The 25,886-nt window shown below is 43.8% G+C and overlaps 1 protein-coding gene across 4 annotated transcripts in view; it reads left to right on the plus strand.

Moving 5' to 3' along the window:
- LAPTM4B (lysosomal protein transmembrane 4 beta) overlaps positions 1-21,504 on the plus strand; it is a 62,190-nt gene extending 40,686 nt beyond the window's left edge. For all 4 annotated transcript variants that reach the window (XM_086336043.1, XM_086336044.1, XM_086336046.1 and 1 more), the window contains exons 6-7: positions 568-663; positions 20,911-21,504. In XM_086336043.1, coding sequence (XP_086192169.1) covers positions 568-663; positions 20,911-20,988 — 174 coding nt within the window. In that variant the 3' untranslated portion in view covers positions 20,989-21,504. The remainder of the gene's footprint in view (positions 1-567; positions 664-20,910) is intronic.
- The last annotated feature ends 4,382 nt before the right edge of the window (positions 21,505-25,886 follow it).

The raw sequence follows: 25,886 nt of genomic DNA on the forward strand, positions 1-25,886 counted from the left end.
GCTCATGCTTTATTTCTAGTATGTCTTTATTTTGAACCTGAATTTTAATGATCCTCTTTGGATAGTTCATTATGAAAATGGAAATGTTTTAGTGAATTTTATTGACCATGAAGCAGATTGACATGCTATGAACCTCTTTTTTTTTTTAAGTTGACTTGTATAATAAAATTATATATAATGATGCAGAGTAAAAATCCCAATGATGCAGAGTTAAAATGTGATGAGAACTGGCTAATGAAGTGGTTGTTCTATAACTCTGAGGGGCAATCAATATTTGTAGAGAATGCTCCTTTCACTCCCTTTTCTTGGAAATTTTCTCCTACTTCGGCCCAGTCCTCCCCACCACCTTCTGCATGGTGTGGTGGAATAAGGCTGTAGTGTCACCTTTGGCCAGAAAGTTACTGTACCCAAAATTTGTAATTTTAAAGGTGTTTGGGCTTAGTAGAGTTAATGTGTGTTTACAATATATGTAAATAAACGTTTTGCAATGTGACTTTATCCATGGTGATATTTTAAATTATCTGAAGTTTGAAAATTAAGGTCCTAATAATGACTGCTTATTTGCAGGGTTACTTGATTAGCTGTGTTTGGAACTGCTACCGATATATCAATGGCAGGAACTCCTCTGATGTCCTGGTTTATGTTACCAGCAACGACACTACGGTAGGTCTGATTTCGCTTCACAAGGAGATCGCCACATGCCCCCTATATGATGCCTTCTCCGCATTTCTAGTGTTTGCTGCTTTTTTCACTGTTGTTGAGACATATTCATGAGTTGCTTAGTCATCAGAGGATTCATAGTTGAATGGAATGTATTTTGTTTTCCTTATAGCATATGAAAATCTAGATGGCTGAACTTTTGATTCACTTAAAAAGTATTACAAATAGATAATATGTGCCTCTCCACATTTGTGTATCTTAAACTTGCATTATTAAACCATGGTAGATAACTCTAGTTATTGATTCTGTATGACTATATACCTTCTCCTTTGACATGTGAAATTAAACTTAAAAAATGTGATAGTATAGGTAGAACAAATAGCAGAGCTTATTGCATTTTAAAGTCTTAGGCTGTACCAACTGAGTTAGCCAGCTGATGGAGTTTACTGTGTTTTTAAAACTTGTCCTGTATATTTAAGCTTTAGTAAAAGAATTGAGATGATCTCTGTTATTCATACTTAAATTTTCCAAACCTGTTAAGTATGATTTTGGGCAACACGTCTTCACTGGAAGAGTCTTTAAAAAATCATTGGTCCTTTATGTAAATGAACACATCTTCACTGGAAGTGTCTTTAAAAAATCATTGGTCCTTTATGTAAATGATCTTGCCTGCCTCGTGGTAAAAGGACAAGCCCTCTAGGTACTACCCTTCTGTGTCTCCATCACTGTGCCTGATGCACTGCTCGATACAGGTATGGAATGCTGAATGGAAGGATGGTGATGGGTGACATGAACATGAGGGATGATGGATCCTGGGATGGGTCCAGGTGGATGGGATTGGAGTTGATGGAATGGGCAGATCAGATGAAAGGATAAATAGAGATGATGTGTCTGTTCTAAACTAGAATGGAGTTTTTTTTTTTTTTTGGTTTTGTTTTTTAAATTGTGGTCACCTGCTCATTCTGGCCTTACTGAAATAATTTAGCCTGTTCCTAACTTGATTTCCTCATGTATCAAATGGGGATAAAACCAGTTCAGTTCAGTCGCTCAGTCATGTCCGACTCTTTGCGACCCCATGAATTGCAGCACTCCAGGCCTCCCTGTCCATCACCAACTCCCGGAATTCACTCAGACTCACGTCCATCGAGTCGGTGATGCCATCCAGCCATCTCATCCTCTGTTGTCCCCTTCTCCTCTTGCCCCCAATCCCTCCCAGCATGAGTCTTTGCCAATGAGTCAGTTCTTCGCATGAGGTGGCCAAAGTACTGGAGTTTCAGCTTCAGCATCATTCCTTCCAAACAACTTCAGACCTTATAGTAAATACACAGGTGCTAGCTGGTATCACTGATAGGTATGTGGAATTTCTGCAAGAAAGAGTATTTTATGTGAAGAGTTTTCCTAAGTCCTCAGTTAGCAGGTGTCAACCTGAGTCAGAAATGCATGAGCAGCGGTTTAAGGAGAGGCTTCACTATGATCAGATGCGCTAACCCAGCGTGCCCTTTGGGACACCTGCAAAGTCGTGTGCACTCATCACAGGGAAACACGTTCTGCCTAGCAAACCTTTAACCTTCAGAGAATTCCTTTTGGGTCAGTACGTCTCTTTAAAAAAATAACTTCACAATTACTGTAACTTTTTTTTTTAACTTTTAATTTTATATTGGAGTGTAACTTGTGACAGTTTTAGGTGGATAGCAAAGAGATTCAGTGGTTCACTTACACACATCTATTCTTCCCCAAACGCCCCTCCCATCCAGTCTGCCACATAACACAGTTAAGAATGTTTTCCTTCTCTCTCAGTTTCTAGGGTATTAGTTACCTATCAATATCTTTCTATTTTCCCTTTAAAAACACATCTCAGAATACATTCATTGTCCCGCTGAACTAATAAAAAAGTTTGAGATTTGGGGATTTGAGAAACCAGTAAAGTTGCTAAATAAGCACGATATTATCAGAGCCTCATCCTAAATATTATGAATGTGTGGGACTTTTAATACCTCCGTTTTTGAAAAGTATTTCAGAGAAGATAATGCCCATATTGTATGTGTTTGTTTGGATGTACTTTTGGTGGTTTTTCATAGCTTTTTGAAGGGTTTTGTGTGTGAATAATATGTATATATATGTATGTATATATCATACATATATATATTACGTGTATATATATACACACACACACATACATATGTTTTGCGTATTTTTAGTAGAAGCAAAGCAGAAGGGCTTCATAGATAGATATACCTTAGATCAAGGGATATTCTTGTTTTGTCTAGATACACCTCAGATCAAAGGATATTCTTGAAATTTGTAAAAATTGTGGTGCCTAGAGAATTTAAGAATCATGAGGGAGTCCCTAAAATGCGTCCAACTAGCTTTTTAGAGGACGCTTTTATTTTCTGTTCTTTGAGATTCAGAATTAGGTAAGAATTAACAGGTACGTTTTATTTAGGGTTCAATGCACTCAGAAATGCAATGGCACCCCACTCCAGTACTCTTGCCTGGAAAATCCCGTGGACAGAGGAGCCTGGTGGGCTGCAGTTTATGGGGTCACTAGGAGTCAGACACGACTGAGCGACTTCCCTTTCACTTTTCACTTTCACACATTGGAGAAGGCAATGGCACCCCACTCCGGTACTCTTGCCTGGAGAATCCCAGGGACAGCGGAGCCTGGTGGGCTGCCATCTCTGGGGTCACACAGATTTGGACACGACTGAAGTGACTTAGCAGCAGCACTCAAAAATAGTTGTACTTAAAAAAAAAATTGTTGAGACATCCCAGCTCTTCTAATAATAGGCCTTTATTCAGAAAGATTTCCAACTTGGCAGTAGTTAATAGTAGCTAGGATTTGGGACCATGGACTGGTGCCAGCTGTGATTCTTCCTGGTGTGTTGACAGAACGTCCTGGGGGAATCGCTCCATGGTGGTTATTGGTCATTATCTTAGGCATTCTCTATCAACTTGCCATTTTTAAGATAAGGAAACTGATGATATGTTTTTACTTTTCTCAAAATTCCCAGTGACCCTTCCGCTCTCTCTTTTTTTCAATGAATGGTATTCCTGGGAAAGGGACATATATCATTTCTCATACCTTGCATAGATAACACAAGATAGGGATAGATCACCATCTAAAATCTCAGCTTAAAAAAAAAAAAAAATCTCAGCTTTCTGGCAGTGTTTTTAAAGTGTGTGTGTGTGTGTGTGTGTTTTTAAATAATGGTATTGTGAGTATTATTCTAAAGAGTCCTTATTATATCTAAAATAACATCCTTAACATCATAAAATATCCAGTATGTATTTAGATTTTCAGTTGCTTCATGTTAATTTTCCTGGCAGTTTATTTGCAACAGGATCTGTGGGTCAGTATATATTTTAAGACTTTATACTTTTTTTTTTTTAAAGAAATAACTTTGGGCCACAGACTAGATTTAACTTGATTGCATAGCTCTAATACAGTTCTCTGTATTTCCAATAAGTTAGTTGTTGGATCAAAGGACTTCTTATATTTATATTTCCATATTCCTTATTTGCAAGACTATAGTTGATGCATTTGTTCTTCCATCAGGAAGGAGATAACATCTGGTTGATTCTATCTGAGATATCAGCAGCTACTGATATCAATTCATTAGGAATTGAAATATGATGACATTCTATTAGTTTTCATTTATTAGCTGGAATATCCCTATGAAGAAAAACTTTCCCTCACTTTCTGTTTAATTACCCAGTGGTACATAGGCAATGATAAATACATATGATTTTGTTCTCTTTATCAGTTTTCAAACAAGTTGTTCCATAATTTTCTAGTGATGACCAGTGGGGCTTTTTTTTTTTTTTAAAGTAATAAATGAACTAATGAAAACAGGCCTATAATATTACAGCTGGGGATGTTCTGTTTAAAAAGGACAGCTATTTTGATTAATTTTATCAGTAAGCCTAAATAGTAAAATTTACCTACTGTTCCACATTTTAGACCTCAGTGGAAAAGCAAAATGGTTTTCTAAACAGCTAGTACATTACCTGCCCTCTATGGGGTCGCACAGAATCGGACACGACTGAAGTGACTTAGCAGTAGCAGTACATTACCATCCTTATTAATGCTCAAATTGTGCCATCTTTCCCAATTAGGGCCTCTTCAAGTTGGCATCTTTATATAACTGGTGGTTTGAGTGCTTCCTTGCTGTCTCGCTGACATTGACATTGTTCTAGGCTCACCTTGTTCATATCCTGTCCTAGACCTGGAATCAGCTATTTCTCTAAGGAACCCTGCTTCCTTTCAGTAAGGACCATAATCTGCATTTCTAGGGTTGGAGAATGGATTTTTAAAGAGGACTCTACATATTTAAAGATTGTTTTAACTAGTATTAAAGGATTTCTAGTTAGCTAACTTAAAAAAAAAAAAAAAAACGACAACAAATATACTGAAGCCTCCCTCTGTACCCTAAATAGGGGTTTGAATGATGTAGTTCTGTCATTTCCCCTGGTCTCCTAGCGTTATTAAGATATCCTCATAGTGTGTAATAACATATGTTTCCCCGTTGCCCATGTCTTTATTGGGAATCCACATGGACATAATAGCACGTCGTGTCTTTCATTTCCTATCAAGTGTTAAGCCAGATGGCTTTTCTCCCAGGCTGGAGAGTCTCAGGGTGACCTCTGTGGGAAGAGAACTGGGGCTGTGGTTGGTAGAAAATAAATGTGCTTCCGTTTTCTTCTCTAAAACAGCACACATATTATTCGGCAAATACCTACTTTTTCAGATACTACTCAGGGAGAATACAGTTCATTAGATATTGGAGGTTATTCTCTGGGTTAATCATTCTGGTTTCTTAACTAAACCAAAACAAAAATCTTTGAAAGAAACACTTGAAGATAGAGAGGTCACAAGCGCTATTAGTTATAATGTCTCTTGGGGTCTTGGGTTTTTTGTTCCCCCCTTGACGCTCTTCCAGCGTATTCGGACTTGGGCTTAGGTCATGTCTGACTCTTTGTGACCCTATGGCCTATATACCTCATCAGGCTTCTCTGTCCGTGGAATTTTCCAGCCAAGACTACTAGAGTGGGTTGCTGTTACCTCCTCCATGATGCTCTTAGGCCAGAAGAAATACCTCATTGTTGATTTCATTAAGTAGTCAGGTCCAGACTACTTATGAGTATTAGGGTAGTACCTAACAGGCTTTGTAGTATTTTACTTGAACATTTAAAATATCCCTTTGAGTCACTGCCATACAATATAGGGTTAGGCACCCTAAAGAGAAGCAGTCTTCTCTTTAGAATGTTGTAGAAATCATGTTCTGGATACATACTACATAATAACCACATTCACTCCCCTGCCTTCATCAAAATCAAGCCTTAAGAGGAAGAGCATATTAAAATACTAAACATGTGGATTATAGAAATAGATTTCTTTCACATTAAAGTTTATGCAAATTGAATTGTTAAAACCTCTTTAATCGGCTAACAGCAGCGAAAACTTGTCACTCTAGCATTCTTGCCTGGGAAAATCTCATGGACAGAGGAGCCTGGTGGGCTATAGTCCATGCGGTCCCAAAGAGTCAGACAGGACTGAGCACAGACACAGCCAGGCCAGCTCTGAAGATCTCTGCCAGTCCTGGGCACTTCAGATTCATGTCCATTGAACGTAACCTCACAAAACAGCCCCTTGACCACAGTAATCTGCCTGTATGAACCAGAGGGTCTAGGAGGCAGTGTGGAGGGAATGGGGGGAAGAAGGTTCTTTGATAACAGGATTTGAAACTTCAGCCTGTGAGTTACTGGCTCTGAAGCTTGTGACCTAGTGAGTACTAGAATATGAGTGAGACATCTTATTTGTAATATCTCCGTTTTAGGTATCTTCTTTTCCCTTGTAATTAAGTAGTTTGTGTGATCTAAGCTTTTTATTTTTAATTTTAAAATTGTGAGAGGTTGAGGTAGACTTGGCAGCGTCTCAGAGAAGCAGAGAGAACATTCAGGAGACCATTTCCATGGTCAGGATCAGGGCGATGGTGAAGATGAGGCAGTGGTGACGCAGGGAGGTAGCAAAGGGGGTGAAGAGAGGGGAGATTGGAGAGGGCTGTCGGAGGCCGCAGCGATCGCTGCTAACGAGGGAACGTGAAACAAGCGTGATTTCTCAGAACGCCGCTTGCTGTGACTGTAACTAGAAACGTCAGATCCCTCACCTGAAGGGTAGGAGCTGACTCGGACTGAGAGGTAACCGGCCAGCCCTCGTCTCCTCAGCTGTATTCCCGCAAGCATCATCCAGCCGAGCGCAGAGGAAGCCCAGTGAGGGCCCTCCCTTCTCTGCCTCTGCCTCCTGCTCAGTGGCTTTTGTACTGTGGGTTTCTCCCCAGACACTTAGGTCACAATGGCAGGCTCTGGACCAAGTGCTTTACGTATATGAACCAGGTTGCACAAGAGTCATTGAAGTTGACCCCCTGGGTAGCAAAGAGGAAACCGAGGCGCCAAGTAGGTAACTTCCCAAGAGGACACCATGGTGAGACCTGGGGCGCAGGGCCAGTGATCACCACCGCCTCAGCCCTGCTCCAGCCCTGTTCTTCGCCCCATGGTCCTCTGGGACCGTCACTGGGCCTGGCTGCAGCCACGGCCTGCGTTCCTCCCTAACGGGGTGCCAGGTGGGCTTGGACAAACAGGAGAGGAGCAGGAAAGCTATTTGTTTAAATGATTCCTCTCAAGGAAAAGTCACAAACTTTCAGAGCAGGGGGACTTTTTTTTTTTGCTTATTTTTGCTCTCTAGCCCAGGGGAAGGAATGGAAGGGTGGCTTAAAGAAAGAGGTGGAAGGAAAGTTAAAAATAAACTTGGTAACGCCCGAGGCAGCTGCCTTGTTTGTTTAGATACATGTATGTGTATGTATTTATACATATATTTTCTTATATGTATTCTTTTTCAAATTTTTTCCCCATGTAGGTTATTAGGTAATACTGAGCAGAGTTCCCTGTGCAAACAGTAGGTTCTTGTAGTTCCCTTGTGCTGAATAGCCCCGCCTTCTATAACTCAGCTTCATCTGTGCACGTGGCTTCAGATAGATTTCTCTGTTGGTTCTAATAGAAAAACATCATGGCCTGGATTCCCGCTCAGATTTTCCCTGGGAAGCATTTCCCCTGCTTTAATGTATTCCATGCTTCAATCGGACAGTGCGTGCCATTAACTCAGCTCATATTTCTTTCCTTCCTTCAGTAAAATATAGCATTTGAAAAAAAAATCCTAATCTGTTGAAAGTTATCTCTGACCCATATAACTTTACAGTTACTTCATCCAGAGAATATCTTCAGCAATCAAATCAACACATTGATGATATTTTGACACCTAAAGCTTCTGAAAGAAGAGTTCAAATAATTCAGTTACTTGTGAACCTAAATAAAGAATATTAATCAGTTGCTTAGTTGTAACCTGTTTATACTAGCAAGTGAAGAAAAGTATAAGAGTAGCTTTGCAGTGAACCAAGAATAAAATCACCCTCTACTTTCATTGTGTTTTACTTTAAAACACACTCAGAACTTGATTTCTTATTTTATCCCACATGTCCAAAATAGAGTTCATGTTGACTTTATTCTAGGGACAAAGACATTGAATTTTATCTTGTAAATCCTGAGAAATTTTCTGGGAATGTATATTAAGGAAGTCAAAGTTAAATATATATATATATGTTTAAGATGTCCTGTAGCATTGTTTTTGTAAATTATTTAATTTTGTTTTTGGCTGTGCGGGGTCGTCACTGGTGTGAGGACTTCTCTCCAGTTGTGCTAAGCTGGGGCTACTCTCTAGTTGCGGTGCGTGGGCTTCTCACTGTGGTGGCTTCTCGTTGTACAGCACAGGCTCTAGAGCTTCAGTGGTTGCAGCACATGGGCTCAGTAGTTGTGGCGTTTGCCTTGAGCCACGTGGGATCTTCCCAGATCAAGGATCGAACCCGCATCTCCTGCATTGGCAGGTGGATTCTTTACCACTGAGCCACCAGAACCCCTGGCATTGGTTTTTAATAGCAGAAGTATCTAATCTCATTGTCTAATAATTGGGAACTGGTTTGATTTAATAAAGGCATGTCCATTTGATAAGACGTCCTTATGGCCATAAAAATCATGAGCAGTGTAAACAGCAGAAGAAAGGCTTTTGATGTTTTTTAAAAGCAGAATATAGAAGTTTGTGCTCCAGCTAGGAAAAAGCAAAGCTTGTAGACAACAGATGAGATTCTAGTAGAAATTAAGCAGTTGATTTCTTGAGTAGTAGAAAGCAAAGTAGAAGACATTTTTCCCTTCCCATTGATTCCAGGGATGGATGGAAGAAGTGTGTGGTGAAGAAGACCAGGTAAAAGGGGGATCTGAAGTTTGAAGCAGTCCTTCCAGTCCAGAGGGCCCTGGCAGCTGCTGAGCAATGCAGCTGAGCCCAGCCAGGCAGGCAGCCCCTGGAAGACAGGGTCGAGTCCTGTCCTGCAGAGGTGGGCACAGGAGGTGGCATAGCACATTCAGGCCTGGGTGCCAGGAGCGGCTGGAACCTGTGGTCGGGTTTCTATGGTGACAGCTCCCAGAGCGTTCCCTCGCCCGCCTCAGCCGTCAGGTGTTTTCATTTTAGATAAAAAATGTAGTTCTTTAGATATTTATTTTGATCAAGGTAATGTATATATATTTAGATGTCAGTATCCGAGATACATTTATTTGCACCTGAGACCCTTAATTGCATTTTAACTTTCTCTTGGGGCTACTATATTGTTTTGGTGTTTTCCTGCCCAAATATCCCACCAGGGAGGATTTTTGACCCAATTCAAAAGATTTGAGGTATGAATTCTATATAAGTATAATATGAAAGACTTTGAGTAGCTTCTCTGCGGAGAATTAAGGGAAATCATGACTTCCTCCTGTAATATCAATTTATAGTGGTTTTTTGTGAATTGATAAAATCAGCGTGGCTTGTGGGATCTTAGTTCCCCAACCAGGGATTGAACCTAGGCCCACCAGGAAACTCCTGGTGTAGTCAGGATTTTCTCCTGTAGTCAGGGGTGGGGGCATGGGTGGTCCTCACTAGAGTCCTCCAAATTCATTTATGTTCTTCTTGACTCCTGATGAATTCATTGAGTACGAGATGCCATTGGCTATATATTGCACTATTATTTTGGGTGCTTCTTATTGTCAAGTGCTGTGGGTTACAAAGCACAGGCTAAATTCAGGTGCTAAAATGTATTGTGTACCTTAGAATTAAAAATACATGGTTATGTGTATGTGTGTCTTTAGTTAAACACGTGTGTGTCTCTGTGTGTGTGTGTGTGTTACAGGTGGGAGTGTTTAGAAAGTTTGGGAACAGTTATTTTAGATGGCTTCGATAAAGTCGGACTTTGTTTTGTGATGGTCCTGTCTGAAATGCCCAAATGGCAATTTTAGTTAATCATGGAGAGTCATGATTCAACTATCCCTCCTTTGCTTTTTGGCCTAAATTAAGGGGCAGATGTGATAATGTAAATGTTGCCTGTTTGTTTGTTTTAACTTTTTCTTTTGTATTGGGGCATAGCCAATTAACAACAATGTCATGGCCGTGTTACGTGAACAGTGAAGGGTCTCAGCCACACACAGACACGTGTCCATTCTCTCCTAAACTCCCCCCTCCAAGCTGCCACATAAATGGTTGCCTGTTTTAAACCAGGTGCATTGTAGACTCTTAGGGGTGTAATAAATGGTGAAGACATAAATATTTTGACTACTCGGGATTAATTTAAATGGACCTTTGTTAGATTCTAATGCCTGTAAATGATACAAGTGATTTCGGGCTGTGTACTTTCACATTATCACATCTTCTAAGGTCAGAATTTTTTTCTATAAAAATTTTTTTGTCTATAAAAAATAGACAACTGCATGCTCAGTTGTGTCCAACTCTGTGTGTGTGTGTGTGTGTCCGTGTGTCCTCCAGCTCTTTGCAGCCCCATGGACTGTAGCTTCCCAGGCTCCTCTGTCCATGGAATTCTTCCAGACAAGAGCACTGGAGTGGGTTCTCATTTCCCGGGCTTCCCAGGTGGTGCTATGGTAAAGAAGCTGCATGCCAACGCAGGAGACACAGGAGACGTAGATTCGGTTCCTGGGTCAGGAAGATCCCCTGGAGAAGGGAAATGGCAACACTCTCCAGTATTCTTACCTGGGAAAATCCCATGGGCAGAGGAGCCCAGTGGGCTGTTACAGCCCTTGGGGTTGCAAAGGGTCGGACATGACTTGAGCACACACACGCACCATTTGCTATTCCAGAGGATCTTCCCAACCCAGGGATCAAACCCATGTCTCCATTGGCAGGTGGATGCGTTACCACCTCGCTACCTGGGAACCCTCTGTAACGAAAGAGTCAGCTTTAAATTTGTTAGGGTTAGGGTTTTAACCTCTAGTCCTGAACTCTACTTTCTCTTCAGTTTTTTTTTTTTTTCCCCTCTTCTCTCTGTTGCTGTCAAATTGATCTGAAATGTAAATCTGGTTTTGTCATCCCCACATTTAAAAGTGTTCAGGATTTATGCTGTTTATTACTGTAGTGTTTCCCAACTGTGATGTCATTCCCCCTTTGCTATGTAACAGTCATTTGTAAATAGTGGGGTTATATTTTAAATCTGAGTTTGCCAATGGTTTGCCCTTTTTTTGGTCCTTTGAATAAATAAGAACAAATTTAGCATTTTCTCTCCAACAACATCAGTCTCTGCTCTACAGTCTTACATTGTAATATTTTCTTGAAGCCAGAGGAGGGAGTGGAGTGATAACTTCATCCTGCCGAGTTCATCTTATCTGTGAAGCGGCTACGAGGGACTGTTAACTGATGTGTTATCAATAGCTGTAGGTTTCATGAGCTGTGGTGCTGTCATGAACACCGTGCCCCTTGCCTCCTTCCCCTCAAAGGAGCCAAAAAAACAAAAGGATAAGGAAGTTTCCGTTTATAGTGGTGGTTTCTTTATTTGTCCACACTTCGATGAGAGCGAAGGGCAGTTGGTTTTGTGCAAGCTCGCCTGTGTATGCCCATGGGTGTCTCTCGCACGTGGCATCACCAAAGCCCCCATCCTCTGCTGGTGGGGAGGACTGTGAGTTTGTCAAGACAGTGGTTCCACTTCCCGGCCTTGCTGACAAGTCCGGCTGGGGTCTTGCCTGTTGTTCCAAGGCTCATCGCTTGTAATCTCAAGCACCCAGGTCTTCAGCTGAAGCACACCATCTACACCTTTGCCGGTGTTTCTCAGTTTTTCGGGGACAGTTCACATATGCTCTCCCTAGCTCTTCGGTGGGCATTCTCCAGCCTTCAGTCCTCATCTGCTTCCCCAGCACCAGGCACAGCAGCTGCCCTCTGGTGGCTGCTCGGGCGTCCTGGGCTGAGGAGTGAATGAATGGACGTGGTGTTCCAGCCGCAGGCACTTCTGACTTTAGAACCGTAACTAAATGAGAGGTGCCCACACCTCTGCAGACGTGGCAGCCTGCAGGGGAACGGTGCCCGTGTTGTCTTCTTTCTCTTGCTTCAGTTACCTTTGTGAAGTTTGGTAAAGGAGGGAAGAGGGGAAGGCTAGGGGCACTGGGCGGGAAGATCAGCTCTGGGGGAGGTGAATGCCACGTCCACTCCCAGCTTTTGAGGTCAAAGGAATCGTGACCTCAAAGGTCTTCTCCAGAAGAGTTACTCATGGTTCCTCCGCTGGGCCCTGGGACATATCCTTCATGGTCAAGAATGGAAACACCGTCAGGATTCCTGAGAGCGAGCGAGCGAGCGAGCGAGCCAGAGTTACGTCCAATCGGCTGTCAGTTCAGTGACCTTCCCCTGAGGCTTTTATCCAGCCGTCTGCTTGCTTCATCTTGTGGCTCAGAGCCCCTTACGTGTCACCCTGCCGCGCTTCCCGCAGCCACCAGAGCTGAGGCGGGGAGAGAAGCTCCTTTTGTGACCCACGTGAAGCCGCTTGTGAGGAGAATGTTCATTGGTGTCGCTTTCTTAAGGAAGGGGTGTAGTTGAACTAGTTAGGATAACACTGCATTGGCTGTCCTGCAGGTTTTGGAGCATTGCTTCCATTTACTGAGCGCCCAGGTGCTCAGCCTGTGCGCTGGGTGTGTTGCCTTCCTGACGCCCTTACCACCATCTTTTGACGAGTGTCAATTGTGGTTTCCATTTTATAAGGACGGAAGCTGAAGGTGTTAGTGCTTCATGCCACCACCACCGATTGCGTCTAGAATTTGACCACAGCCATATAGCTGAAATGCAATGAAAGAACTCCCATCTGGACACATCTCTGTTAAGACAGAGATGTGTCCAGATGGGAGTTCTCTGTGATGACAAAGGACATGGAAATGTAAGACTCTTCTCCTTTAGAAACTTTTTGGAGGGGAGAGTGGTAAACATACAAGACAGTTAATACCACAAGAGATGATACAATTTAATTGATAAGCTGCTTATGTAAGTGCTTCAGAAGAGTGCTGTACTATAGTTACTGCCATTTCTAGTGTTACTCTTATGACTTCATATTATCTATAAAGAATATGGAAATATCTAACTGATGTTTTTATTTTAAAAACTAATTCATTTGTCTGATCCCAGAGAGCAATAGTGGTAAAGAATCCTCCTGCCAGTGCAGGAGCTGTAAGATTCGAGGGTTTGATCTCTGGGTCAGGAAGATACCCTGGAGCAGGAGATGTCAACCCACTACAGTATTTTTGCCAGGAGAATCTCATGGACAAAGGAGCCTGGCGGGCTACAGTCCATGGAATCGCAAACAGTTAGACATGACTGAACGTCTGAGCACACACACAGTTGCATAGCATAATTCAGAGGAGAAGAATAATTGTGTCAGCTGCTGCTGCTGCTAAGTCGCTTCAGTCATGTCCGACTTTGTGCAACCCCATAGACAGCAGCCCACCAGGCTCCCCCGTCCCTGGGATTCTCCAGGCAAGAACACTGGAGTGGGTTGCCATTTCCTTCTCCAATGCGTGAAAGTGAAAAGTGAAAGTGAAGTCGCTCAGTTGTGTCCAACTCTTCACAACACCGTGGACTGCAGCCCACCAGGTTCCTCCATCCATGGGATTTTCCAGGCAAGAGTACTGGAGTGGGGTGTCATTGCCTTCTCCGGTAATTGTGGCTAGAATATTTCAGATCTCTGGAAGTGATTTGAACCTGAACCTGGGGTTATTTGGGCTTTCTGTTGAATGACAAGAAAACATTTGGGAGAGAGAAATCATGGGGAAAAGGAGTCCGATTGGTATTGAACTTGCCGTACTAGGGAGTCATAGAAATAAATCAGACAGGACAGAGCCAGACAGTGGGCTGCTAGTGGCCTGGGCCTGAGTGGCGTGAAGAGCATGTATTAAATGAGGAAGTCCTTTGTTTCCCAGGGCTCACATCTGTTTCCTGGGGGCCCCTCAAGGCATCCTGGTTCTCTAGTTTCCATTGGTGTTTGGGGCACCCTAGATGAGCTTGGGTCTCACAATACAGGAGGAGAATCTCACACAGGCCAGAGGCCCCCCTGACCAGCTGCTCTGTGAAAACACATTTCAACTCCTGGGCAGGGAACTCCCAACTGCACTGTGCTCCCTGGCTGCTCTGTTAGTGCCTGCTCTACACGTGTCCTGTGCCCACCACCCTTTTTGGCTTCGACGAATCATCTCCAGCAAGTTAGGATCCTTTTCCGGACCCCTGCAGAAGCTCAGAGCGAATGTGTAACTTACCCACTGGCCAGGAAGCAAGAGGGATGTGGTGGCCCTGAGCCTGCCCACTAGCCTCAGGTTTGCAAGTTGCCCTTTGATGATTGACTTCTTTTCTTCAAGACTGTTATGATTATTCTTTTATTTTAAAACTATTTTTAACACAGTATAACATGTGCGTAGCTAAAAGTCATGGTAGTGCAAAGTTTATTTCTCAATGGTCTGCTGCCATTTTCTTGCCCGTTCTCCACTTTCCAGTCCAGAAGTAAACATTGGCAACTCGTTTCTTCAGGTATTTACCTCCGTATTTCATCTACAGTACTAATTTTTTTAAAATCAGTTTGAGATCCCTTTTGACTTCTTGGATAGGATTTAAGTTTTATTCTCCCTATATTCTCCACTGCCTTCATCTGCCTAATACAGTCACATCAGATTTTTTTGTTACATCCCCAGTTAGTGTTTTCCTTGATTTTAAGAAAATATTGCTCAGTGCAGAGCTCTGTCATGTACATCCCTGTTCTTGTACAATTCTCCCCCCCACCCCCGCCCCCAAGCAAACATTGCTTTGTTTTTTCAGCTGCCGAGTTTTTAACCTTTTACCTTGCTGTGATCTATCAGATCTGTCCACTACATAGTAATATTTCCCAGATGTTTGACTCTCTGAGATAATCAATCAGTTCTTTTTTTATTTTAAACTAAGGTTTCTCCTGTTCCAGGGTGGATGAGGTGCCACAGGCCCTCATCCTGGGCCTTGATTTCTTCTTAACCTGTTTCATCCTTATTAGGATGTAGACCAGCAGACAGACTGCCGTTGCAGTTTGCCTTATGCCTTACACCCCCCTCCCCTACAGTCCAGGACCCCAGGATCTTGGATGGTTCTTTGAGAATCTGATGAGAGCTCTGAACACTCTGCCCAGGAAAATAAATGCACACATATAAAATTTGGCACATAATTTTGTGAATGTCGAAAGATAATTTATATAACATTACCTACACTGTAATCCTATCAACCATAGAGTTCTGAATAAGTCTTCAGAACCTTAACTCTGATACTACAGTGAAACTACATTTACTATTTTTCCTAATACATAATTCTTTACTCTTAAGCATTTTATCATTTCCTAGTGTTTGATGGAGTGAGTGAGTTTTCCAAATTTTAATGACTTGCAGAAGTGTGGCCAGTTGGAATCACTTCTATTCTAGGGTGTTCCATTTTGCAACCTTTGATGTTAATCTGTTTCTCCCTCCAACTGTTCTGTATGTTGATGTAGCTGAGGATGAAGATCCCCTTATAACACTCTCCATATTTGTTGAGTTGAATGGAAATGAATGATGAGCTACTTTCCTGGTAGTGCATGTCCCCTAGCATGACTGCTCCCAATGAAAAAAGATACTGTGTATATATAGATGCTAATCTTCCTAAGGAGCAGATGCCCTGCTGGGGTCATTGACAAGAGGGATTTTCCATCTGCATGAAAGGGAGTTCCACCATCAAACACTCAATCTGTAGTTGAGATCCTATTAAGACAAATTCCTGGGGTCTGTGCTTAGACTAGAGCTTGGTTGTATTGAATATTGCTTGAAGTGAAGCGGTGCATGGCTGCAATATATAATGCATTTGTCTTTATCCACTCATTGATTGTTGTTCAGTTGCTCAGTTGTGTCCAACTCTTTGCAACCTCATGGACTGCAGCACACCAGGCTTCCCTGTCCTTCCCTATTTCCCAGAGCTTGCTCAAATTCATGTCCCAGTTGAGTTGGTGATGCCATCCAACTGTCTCATCCTCTGTACATCCCCTTCTCCTCCTGCTCCTTCAGTCTTTCCCAGGATCAGGGTCTTTTCCAAATGTGTTGGCTGTTCACATCAGGTAGCCAAAGTATTGGAGCTTCAACTTCAGCACCAGTCCTTCCAGTGAATATTCAGGGTTGATTTCCTTTAGGATGGACTGGTTTGAGCTCCTTGCAGTCCAAGGGACTCTTGAGTCTTCTCCAGCACCACAGTTAGAAGGCATCAATTCTTTGGTGCTCAGCCTTCTTTATGGTTCAACTCTCACATCCATACATGACTATTGGAAAAACCAAAGCTCTGATTATACTGACCTTTGTCATCAAAGTGATGTCTCTGCTTTTTAATATGCTGTCTAGGTTTGTCATAGCTTTCCTTCCAAGAAGCAAGCATCTTTTAATTTCATGGCTGCAGTCACTTTCCACATTGATTTTGGAGCCCAAGAAAATAATGTCTGTCACTGTTTCCATTATTTCCCCATCTGTTAGCCATGAAGTGAATGGGACCAGATGCCATGATGTTAGCTTTTTGATTGTTGAGTTTTAAAACAGCTTTACACCTTCTTCAAAAGGCTGTTAGTTCCTCTTCACTTTCTGCCTTAAGGGTGGTTTCATCTGCATATCTGCGCTTATTGTTATTTCTCTTGGCAGTCTTGATTCCAGCTTGTGCTTCATCCCCCTGGGCATTTTACATGATGTACTCTGCATATAAGTTAAACAAGCAGGGTAACAGTACACAGCCTTGACATACACCTTTGCCAATTTTTGAACTCACTGAGTAACTGCTGTTTATTAGATAGCAAGGTAGGGCATGATGTACATTTTTAGTCTTCAGAGATTATTTTTTGGCCATTCAGTGTGAATGATCAAATTTCTTAAAAAAAAACAGGGCTTAACTAAATGCCAGCTTCTAATAATGTCAAAATAATGAGGTTTCCATTAAGTTTTGTGTTGTAGGGCATCTTAATTGGCATTTTCTATCTTAATTGATCCTACAGTTATTTTCTCAGATTCCCAAGTTGCTTCATTGATTTTACTTGAAAAGGACAATAGCCAGTGTTTGCAGTCAGTTTTAACACACTGTAAGAGAAGCAGTATGGCAATCCTCATTTCATCAACGCTTCCTTGAAATCATCATTAAAATTAACATCATGTAGCTTAAACAAAGATGACACTATCCCTTCAGAATTTAAAACCAACTCCATTTGGAGAAGTGTTCATTGAAAATAATTCAGGAGTATGAAGTGCTCTGTGAAGAGTATTTTCTGGTCTGCATTTAGTATGTGGTCACGGGGAGGTGAAGACAAGCGTGAGGGTGTCAGTATCTTCACCAGGTACCTTGACTTTGGATCTGGGGTCCAAGGCAACAGAATATTTGAGAGAGAAAGCCCATGAGGATGCTAATGATAATGAAACTTGAAAATGAGCTTGAAAGTAAATAGCAAGAAACAGTGACACATGGCCAAACCTAATGTGAAAATAAGTTTTTGGCAAGCAGAAGACAAATTTGCAGCACTTTCTCTTCTTCAAGACAGTTTTGTGTTTAATCATCTGTGAACATTTTGGAAACTTTGAGTGTTGCATTTGGCTCCTGGTGGGGAACAAAAATAAATTGGCTGTGATGGCTGATTTCACTTCTTTTTGAGTAGCCTCACTGTGTTTTATGGTAACTCCTCCAAGGAAAGTGACAGATCGGAAGCAGCTGATTGCTCAGTGAGGTGGTGCAGCATAAAGCCAATGCCGAGTCTTTGCAAAATCGAATATTTCTATTGCTGATCACAGCTGTTTCTGCTGGTTGTATCTTAACACATGTGTGACATGCTCACACACACGTGCTGGAGGCTGAGTCCTCAGGTCAGACGTGCAGTTGCAGAGAGCTTTAGAGAATATGCTCTGCTCCAGCTGAGACTGTCAGGCTTCCTAGTGGACATGCTGCTGCCAGAGACCCGAAATGCTCCTCGAGGGGGACAGGGGTCCCCTCTGTGCTCTGACCTTGGCCTGTCTCTCCCGCCCCTTCTGCACCACCCTTAGCATCCCATCACAGCCCCTGGGTTCCCAGGAAGCGCTCTGCTCCCATCCCCCTCCCCTCACCGGTGCCCCCGCCTCCCTACCTGCCTCCCTACCTGCCGGGTGGCCCTCTTCATTTGCTGCCTGGTCCTGCTCATCCTCCCGAGGAGCTTCCCTGCCCTCCAGCCCACCTCAGCTGTCCTGTTTGTTTTTGGACATCTTGTCCACACCCGCGCCTCAATCTCGGTTCATCAGCATGATGCACCCATCGCTGCCCTGCCCGGGCCGTGCATCGAAACACAAAACACAGATCTTAGTAAAGTTACAAAGTCACAGGCGTTTGGCTTCATAGTAATCTTAAGTGGGTCATACATGGCTACAAAGGAGAGGTATGAAATTTCCATTTTTCACCTAACATGGAAAAGGTGTAAATCCACTTCCATAAATTAAATAAGGTCCTCATTTTGCACCCTGTAAACCCTTTCATAATGCCGTTAAGGGCTAGCAGAGTCTCAGCACGGGCCACTTCAAAGAGCATTCTCTCGAGTTCTCTAGAACGAATGTTCCTCCACAGACAGCAAGGTGTGTTCACGTGCGAGAGGGGGGGTGGGCATGACCCAGCACCCTCTGTGTCGTCAGTCAGTGTTGGCTTGTTGGATGCAGGGCACACAGGGACGCTTCCTGGCCTCGGACAGGCGCCTGTACTGAGCGCGCCCTGGGTGCTCTTCCCTTCCATCGCCGCCAGCAGCAGCCGAGCCCTCGCCCTGAGTCTCCCTGGGCAATGCCCAGGGGGAAGGACTCACACAGGTGCGGCGTCGCCACCACTTCCGGGAACAGTTCTCAGACCCGTTTGACGTTCTTGTGGGTGCTGAGCCCAGTTACCTGCTTCCGGCTGGGTGACCCACTTCCCATGGGTGCAGCTCCCAAGTCCATCTCCTCCCCACCCCCGTTAGCCACGCGGAGCTGGCCTGGTCTCCTGGTGACGTCTCACCTTTGCCTGCCACCTTGCTCTCCAGCCTCCCGGGTAGAGGGCGCCAGAGGAGGAAGGCGTCTTCCCTCCCAGTTCGTGCGAGCCCCACAGCGTTCAGATCTTACGTCCGTGGCCCCCAGGGCAGCGGCACGGGCGGCCCGTCTCCCTGGCAGCGCTCCAGCACGCACCTCGTCTCAGGCAGTTTCCAGGGCCAGCGGCACCCCCCCTTCCCCGTGAACAGCGCCTCTGCGGCCGCCTCCCCACACCCGGTCAGGTGGTTTGCTCGCTTGGCCTGGTTCTATCCAGGAGGCTTCTCTACTCCAGTGAGTTCAGCCACACTGTCTCTGACAGTGATTCCCCGGCCTTTGTGGGAGACCCCTTTCCATGTTCCTCCCGTGAGTTCCCTCAGTCAGCACTCTTAGCTGTCAGTGTTCTCCTTTTTTGTTCCTCTGAGTTCTCTGCACCTCCGACCTCCTGTTCATACCGTAATTCTTTGTTAAACTTTTCTCTGTTCAAACCACGGGGTGGTTTCTGTCTCCTGAGGGGACCCTGACCATGCAGATGCCCGCTACCATTGTCCCAGCTCCATACCACCCCACCAACCATACGGAGTCTTCCAGGGCCGGCCTGCAGGACAGCGCACTCAGTTATTCCCCTGACACTGTGCCTACTGGCCAGCAGACCCTGGGTTAAGGAAGACAGGACTGCAGCCCGGCACTTGTTGAAACACTAGAAAAGGAGAAAACCAAATAGTGTAGTATATTGAGTTTGTGTGAGTGTGCGTGTATGTGTGGTGGGGGGTGGGAGTAATGTACACAAAACTTAAAGAGAAACTTGAGAATTTTAGTGTCCTCTAGGAGCCCAAGGGGATGGATAGATGGCATGGCAATTCATGGAATTGATAGATGTTTACCACTTTAAGTCATGTCCATAATAGAAAAAGTATTAATAACAAAATGTGGTTTTGTTGTGTTCTACTTTATTTGTGAATATTCTTTTTCTTTCCACAAAGACCTTGAGTTGGGTAGGGTGTCTCAACACACCTCATCTCTGAATTCCTAAGGGCAGGAACCGTCCTGTGGTAGGTGTACAGTAAATGTTAGTTGACTAGAGGCCAGTCACACGGAGTTGATGTTCTCTGTTTTGTAAATACTCTGCAAAGTCAAAGTCAGCCAGTGTCTTCTCATATTGATAGTTCATAAGCGATTACGTGCAGTTATTTTTGTCCTTGAAATGTAAACAGAAAGGTTGTTCATGAGCTTAGGATTTTTGTGCTTCCTTTCCCGCCATTTACAGATAACATCAGCCTCGTCAGATGTGTAGCACAGCATGTGAGTTGTCTTTTAGACCTCTAATTCTCAGGGATCCCTGTGGTGCAGACATAGAAACGGAGATTGGCTTGCTTAGCTGTGGCAATACTGATAGGATGTGGCTGAGTCCTGGCTTGGAGTCCAGGATGATACCAGAGCTCTTGTGTTTCCCACTTCACTGCCCAGGTCTCACCACACGTGGCCCTGTGGTGAGTCAGGCACCTGCCCTACTTCTGTGAACACACATACATGTCACCCCAGAGCTTTTGTTCCTCTTCAGAGCCACTCCTTGTCCTAGAAACACACCCCTCTGACCCCCCTCGGGCACTGTGACATCCAGGTACAAGTGGAAAAGGATTGGAAAACTCAAAAGAAGGCCAGAGGTGTCTTTCCTTCACTTGATGGATTCAAAAATCTCTCCTCCCCCCAAAATCTAGCCGCTTGCTGAACAATTGATACCTGTACACGTTATGGAGAAACTTGAGCTAAAGTGAAGCCCAGGGAGCAGGTGTGCACCTTTAACCTCTGACCCTTGTCTTCTCTTCCTCCCAGGTGCTGCTACCCCCGTACGATGATGCCACTGTGAACAGCGCCACCAAGGAGCCGCCGCCCCCGTACGTGTCTGCCTGAGCCTGGAAGTTGGGCGGCATGAGAGCAACAGCCAGACTTGTCATTCATAAGAGCAATAGTTCTTTAATTTTTCTTCTGAGATGAACTCTCTGAGCTTATTTGTCGCAGAAATGCTACAGTTTAAAATTTTAGATGTTAAGTTGAAACTCTGTAGTTTGAAACCTATGCTTTAGCTGGAGCACCTTGCTAGAGTAGCTGTAGAAATTCTCTCTGTGGGGTGGGGTGGGGTGGGCTCCCCTAGTTTTCCCTCTGCGTTGGAACTACCCGACAACCCGGATGAATCTCGAGTCCGAGACGTCTGTTGTACGTGCTGAGCCCCAGAGTCGAAGACTTTCCAACGCTTTTCTCTTCACTCCCTCTTTCTCTTTTTGAACGTGTATAATCAAGTCAAAATTAGACAGTGCTTTCCTTGGCCATTCCAATTTATAGAAGAAACCCTTAGGAGAATAGGAATGTTATTTGTGTAAGGAGTCCATATAAATACATAAATAAAACAAGAATTTCCTTAGACATTTACTTTATGATTTAAATTTGGTGATGGTTTTTGAGTTTGCTGGTCAAGGATTTTGACTGTGAGACCCTCTGATAATCCATGGCAAGGCAGACAGTCGGTGGCCGCCCTGCTGGCTGCTCTTGTCCGCGCGCGTCTGGGGTCACAGTGTGGCGTGTCGGGGGGACTGATGGATTTGGTCCTTTGTGCTGTCAAGTCTCTCTTTCCTCTCCTTTTCCTGTCCCTGCTCAGAAACCCCTCTAGCTCAGTGTTCTGCCCTCGCCTGACTCGGGGAGGACACCCACCACCAACCTTTGTCAGGTGCAATTACTGATATATATTTATCTACCAATATGAAAGAAGGTTTTCTTCTCTCCCTACAAGGTGCAACCTGCTACTGTGAACTTCTGAGTATGCCTTGTGGTCTTTTAAAAGTCTTCTGAAAAATGGGAGGTGGGGGCTGGAGGCGGGGTTGCTTTCCTTGTGAAATAGCCTTGTCTTGACTACCTGAATTTCCAGAGATTTTTGATATATTCACATGTTCAAAAGTCACAGCTCTTCATTTTGTTCACTATTGGATGTGCTTATAAATGAAGGTTTGCAATTAAAGTGAGATTTTTCCCACATTCAAGAAGACCACCTTTTGACTCTGGTGATTGTGCCTGGAAACACTTCTTGGCCACTTGGGACTGTGTTAGACACAGAATTTGGCCCGAGGAGGAGGCTCTATGGCTTGTCTCACACATAGGTGTTTTTTTAGTATCTTCATGCTGATAAAATCAGAGCATCTTGGGCCAAGAGAAAGGGAGAGGACAGACATGAACTTGCAGCATTCCTAACCCCGCCTCTGCCAACTCAGCTGCTTCGAATCTGATTGCTTTCTGTCCGCAGTGCAGTTGTAACAGGCTGTTTAGATTCTCTTGTGTTCAAAGGGAGGTTAAAATAGGAGGGATTTTGGCTTGTTTCCAGATAGGTGTTTCAGATACTTTGGAAATGTAAGGAAAAAATAAGAGGTGAAGGGGGGGGTGGTTTTTATCCCTGAGAATCAGCCTCAGTCATTTCTTTTGGTGCATCACGTTAGTATTCCATATACACTCAACCTCAGAAATTCTGTTCCTTGAAGCTCCCACCAAGTTAAACACATGCAGGGTTGTTACGGATGGAAAAAGCCTATCAGATCGTTTTCACTGATCCCTTGGAAGACATGTGGGAAGTCACAGTCGTTTGCATATTACTCCCTGTGATTTTCCGGCACTTTGCTTAATCATGTTTTACACTATGAAAAATGAGGTGATCAAGTGGAGAAAAATGCTGGTTTTGAGACTCCCTTCATAGGGTCCCCAGAGGGGATCTCATTCACATGACACTCAGTGCCACCGACCAGAGGATTCATGTCACTCAGACCTCACAGGTGCTGATGCTACTGGGCCTTCCTGACGTGACATCTCAAGCTCACTCCCGAAGCTGCCCCCATCCTTACCTCTGCAGAGTAAGGAATTGTCTTCATGTGTCCAGTGTGGAGAGGTGATGGCTTGGATTAAAGTGACCCTCCAGAGCATACTCAGCAGTTCGCTGTGTCCCTGTCTCATGTCTAATACAGATACATACCTCTTTTAAATGTATTTGAAACCCCACTTTAATATCTAGCTCTGTTCTTCTGTTTTGTCGTCTGCAGAGAACAACAACAGTCATTACCTCAGTTGCTCTCATGCTTATATACTTTCTGGTCACTTGACTGTTGAGAACTGATGAGAGAGCTTTGGGTTTTTTCATCTTGAAACCCCCAAACCCTATTTTAAGGTCATGGATATTCAGCCCAGCACCAGTAGATGTGCAAATGGGCCCACTGATAAGCAGCCTGTGGGAGGGTTTGGAGTCTGTTTGCTGGACAGAGGGAAGAGAAAAACACATCTTTGGGCTTAGATGGGGTCTGCCCACTCTAGAAATCCAGCCTCCATTGAACGAGCCAGTCGGGTTTCCAGAATGTTCTGTCACATGAAAGGGCCGGTTGACTCACTGCTCCCCTTCCTGTACCTTCTTTCTACGTAAACACATGAGCAGCATCTCCCCCAAATCCCTTGTCCCTATCCTGTTGTTCTGCATAATGCCAGACAGGTTCTCTCCATCCTTCTTTATCCCCCTATTTTTTTAAACTCTAATGGTCCCAAAATGTGTTTAGTTTGACTGCTTAGCTGAACCACACCTTATTGTATTTGTCTTTTCACCTTCACTTCAGTTTATTAATCAGCAGTACTCAGTAATACTCTCAAGAAATCATTTTTAGAGACAAAGCATTCAAGTTTTCTCCGTGGAGGGGATGTATTATATGTGAATCACTGGAGTCATCATTGGAGGAAAAAAATCCTGCTATACAAATGGATCTTTTATGAAAACACTATTTCCATTTGAAAAGATAATGTTAGCTTTTGCAGCCAATCTGGAAAACGACCTAAATATTGTGACTGTTAATATTGCCGCTGGTCATGTAGACAAAATTCTACATTCTGGTGGGGAGAGGGCAGGTGAGGTATAACACCAAAGGATAGCCAGTGTAAAGTGAGACATTTCAGTACCAGAAGTAGAACCCACTTCTGTAAAATGGGTTTTGGGCAGCTCACATGCATGTTCTAAAAGGGAAGGAGAAAAGGAGGCATTGCATAGATGTCTCCACACCCATGAAATTCACTTAAAGTGTTTTGCCTGCTGGCCAAGTTTTCTGCCAAATGACTGGTGTGTGGAAGCCAGCCAGGTCTACAACCTTCTGCTGAGAAGCCCATGCATGCCTGCTGCTGAGTCGTGTACAGAGACAGAAGAGAATCTATTGCCTGGCCAACCCTGGAGAAGTGACATCAAAGCAAAAGTCTTAGCTCTCTACCCGCATCGATACGACCCTAAGTAGAGGAAACGGCTGCTGCTTCAGAATGAAGAGTTTGGCTCAAAACAGCATGATGGACTACAGTTTTATTTATTTTATCCCATCCAAAACCTAACATACTTTTTTTTTTTTTAAACACATACTTTTAAAAAAACCATTAGCAGACTGATTAATGTTGAGGTTTGACAAAAAACAAAATTCTGTAAAGCAATTATCCTTCAATAAATTTTTAAGCCATTAACAACAAACACGATAAAACAAGTTTTTGCTTACTAAGTAAAATTTATTATCATGGGATCTTCTTCAGCTGAGCAAATAGAACATACATATTCCTTGGTGTTGGGCAAGTTGTCCAGGGTATATTGTTGCAGTAGAGAGAGTTTGGAGAGGAACTGTGTGACGGTGGGTAGATGGGCGTAATTAGCCAGCAGTGGGGGCCTCATTTCTCTTAGAAGAGCCTGGCAGTGAATGTACCATCAGATTGTCTGCTAGTCACGGTTCAGTTCTCTGGCATATCGAGTCCTGCTGTGAAGAAAGATAACCAACAACAGGTGCCAGATTCCTGGGACCCTAAGTTTGGGGCCTCCAATCTAGACCTAAAGAGCTGATAAGGCTCCCGTCTGTGGTCTCCACCTGAAAAATCCCTGGCTCTGGAAAGACTGGGAACACTGGGTCTGCTGTCTGCGTGACCCACCTGCAGAAAGGATGGTGTACTTTGTGTGTGTGTGTGGGGGGCCTTTGTGAGATGTCACGTTTCCCCCAGTATTCATTTTAGCTAAACAAATGTATCTTTATTTAACTATTTTACTTTCGCAAGAAAATTTCTTTAGTTCTTTTAAACGTTGGTTCAGTCGCTAAGTCGTGTCCAACTCTTTGCAACCTCATGGACTGCAGCATGCCAGGCTTCCCTGTCCTTCACTATCTCCTGGAGCTTGCTCAAACTCATGTCCATTGAGTCAGGGATGCCAACCAACCATCTCATCCTCTATCATCCCCTTCTCCTTTTGCCTTTAATCTTTCCCAGCATCAAGGTCTTTTCCAATGAGTCGGGTCTTCAGGTCATGTGGCCAAAGTATTGGAGCTTCAGCTTCAGCATCCAGTCCTTCCAGTGAATATTCAGGGTTGATTTCCTTTAGAACTGACTGGTTTGATTTCCTTGCTGTCCAAGCGACTCTCAAGAGTCTTCTCCAGCACCACTGTTAAAAAACATCAGTTCTTCAGCGCTCAGCCTTTATGGTCCAACTCTAACATCCATACATGACCACTGGAAAAACCATAGCTTTGACTATATGGACCTTTGTCAGCAAAGTGACGTCTCTGCTTTTTAATACAACACTGTCTAGGTTTTTCATAGCTTTTCTTCCAGGAAGCAAGCATCTTTTGTTGCTGCAGTCATGTTATGTCTTTTAAATTAAATCTTTCTTTCCTGCAGATTAGTGTTAGTCTCTCAGTCATGTCCGACTCTTTGCGACCCTGTGGACTACAGCCCACCAGGCTCCTTTGTCCTTGGGATTCTCCACGCAAGAGTAGATT

The sequence above is a fragment of the Bos grunniens genome, chromosome 14, assembly GCF_055505025.1.
Source record: "Bos grunniens cultivar Pamir isolate PY7600 chromosome 14, Bosgru_T2T1.0, whole genome shotgun sequence".
NCBI lineage: Eukaryota > Metazoa > Chordata > Mammalia > Artiodactyla > Bovidae > Bos > Bos grunniens.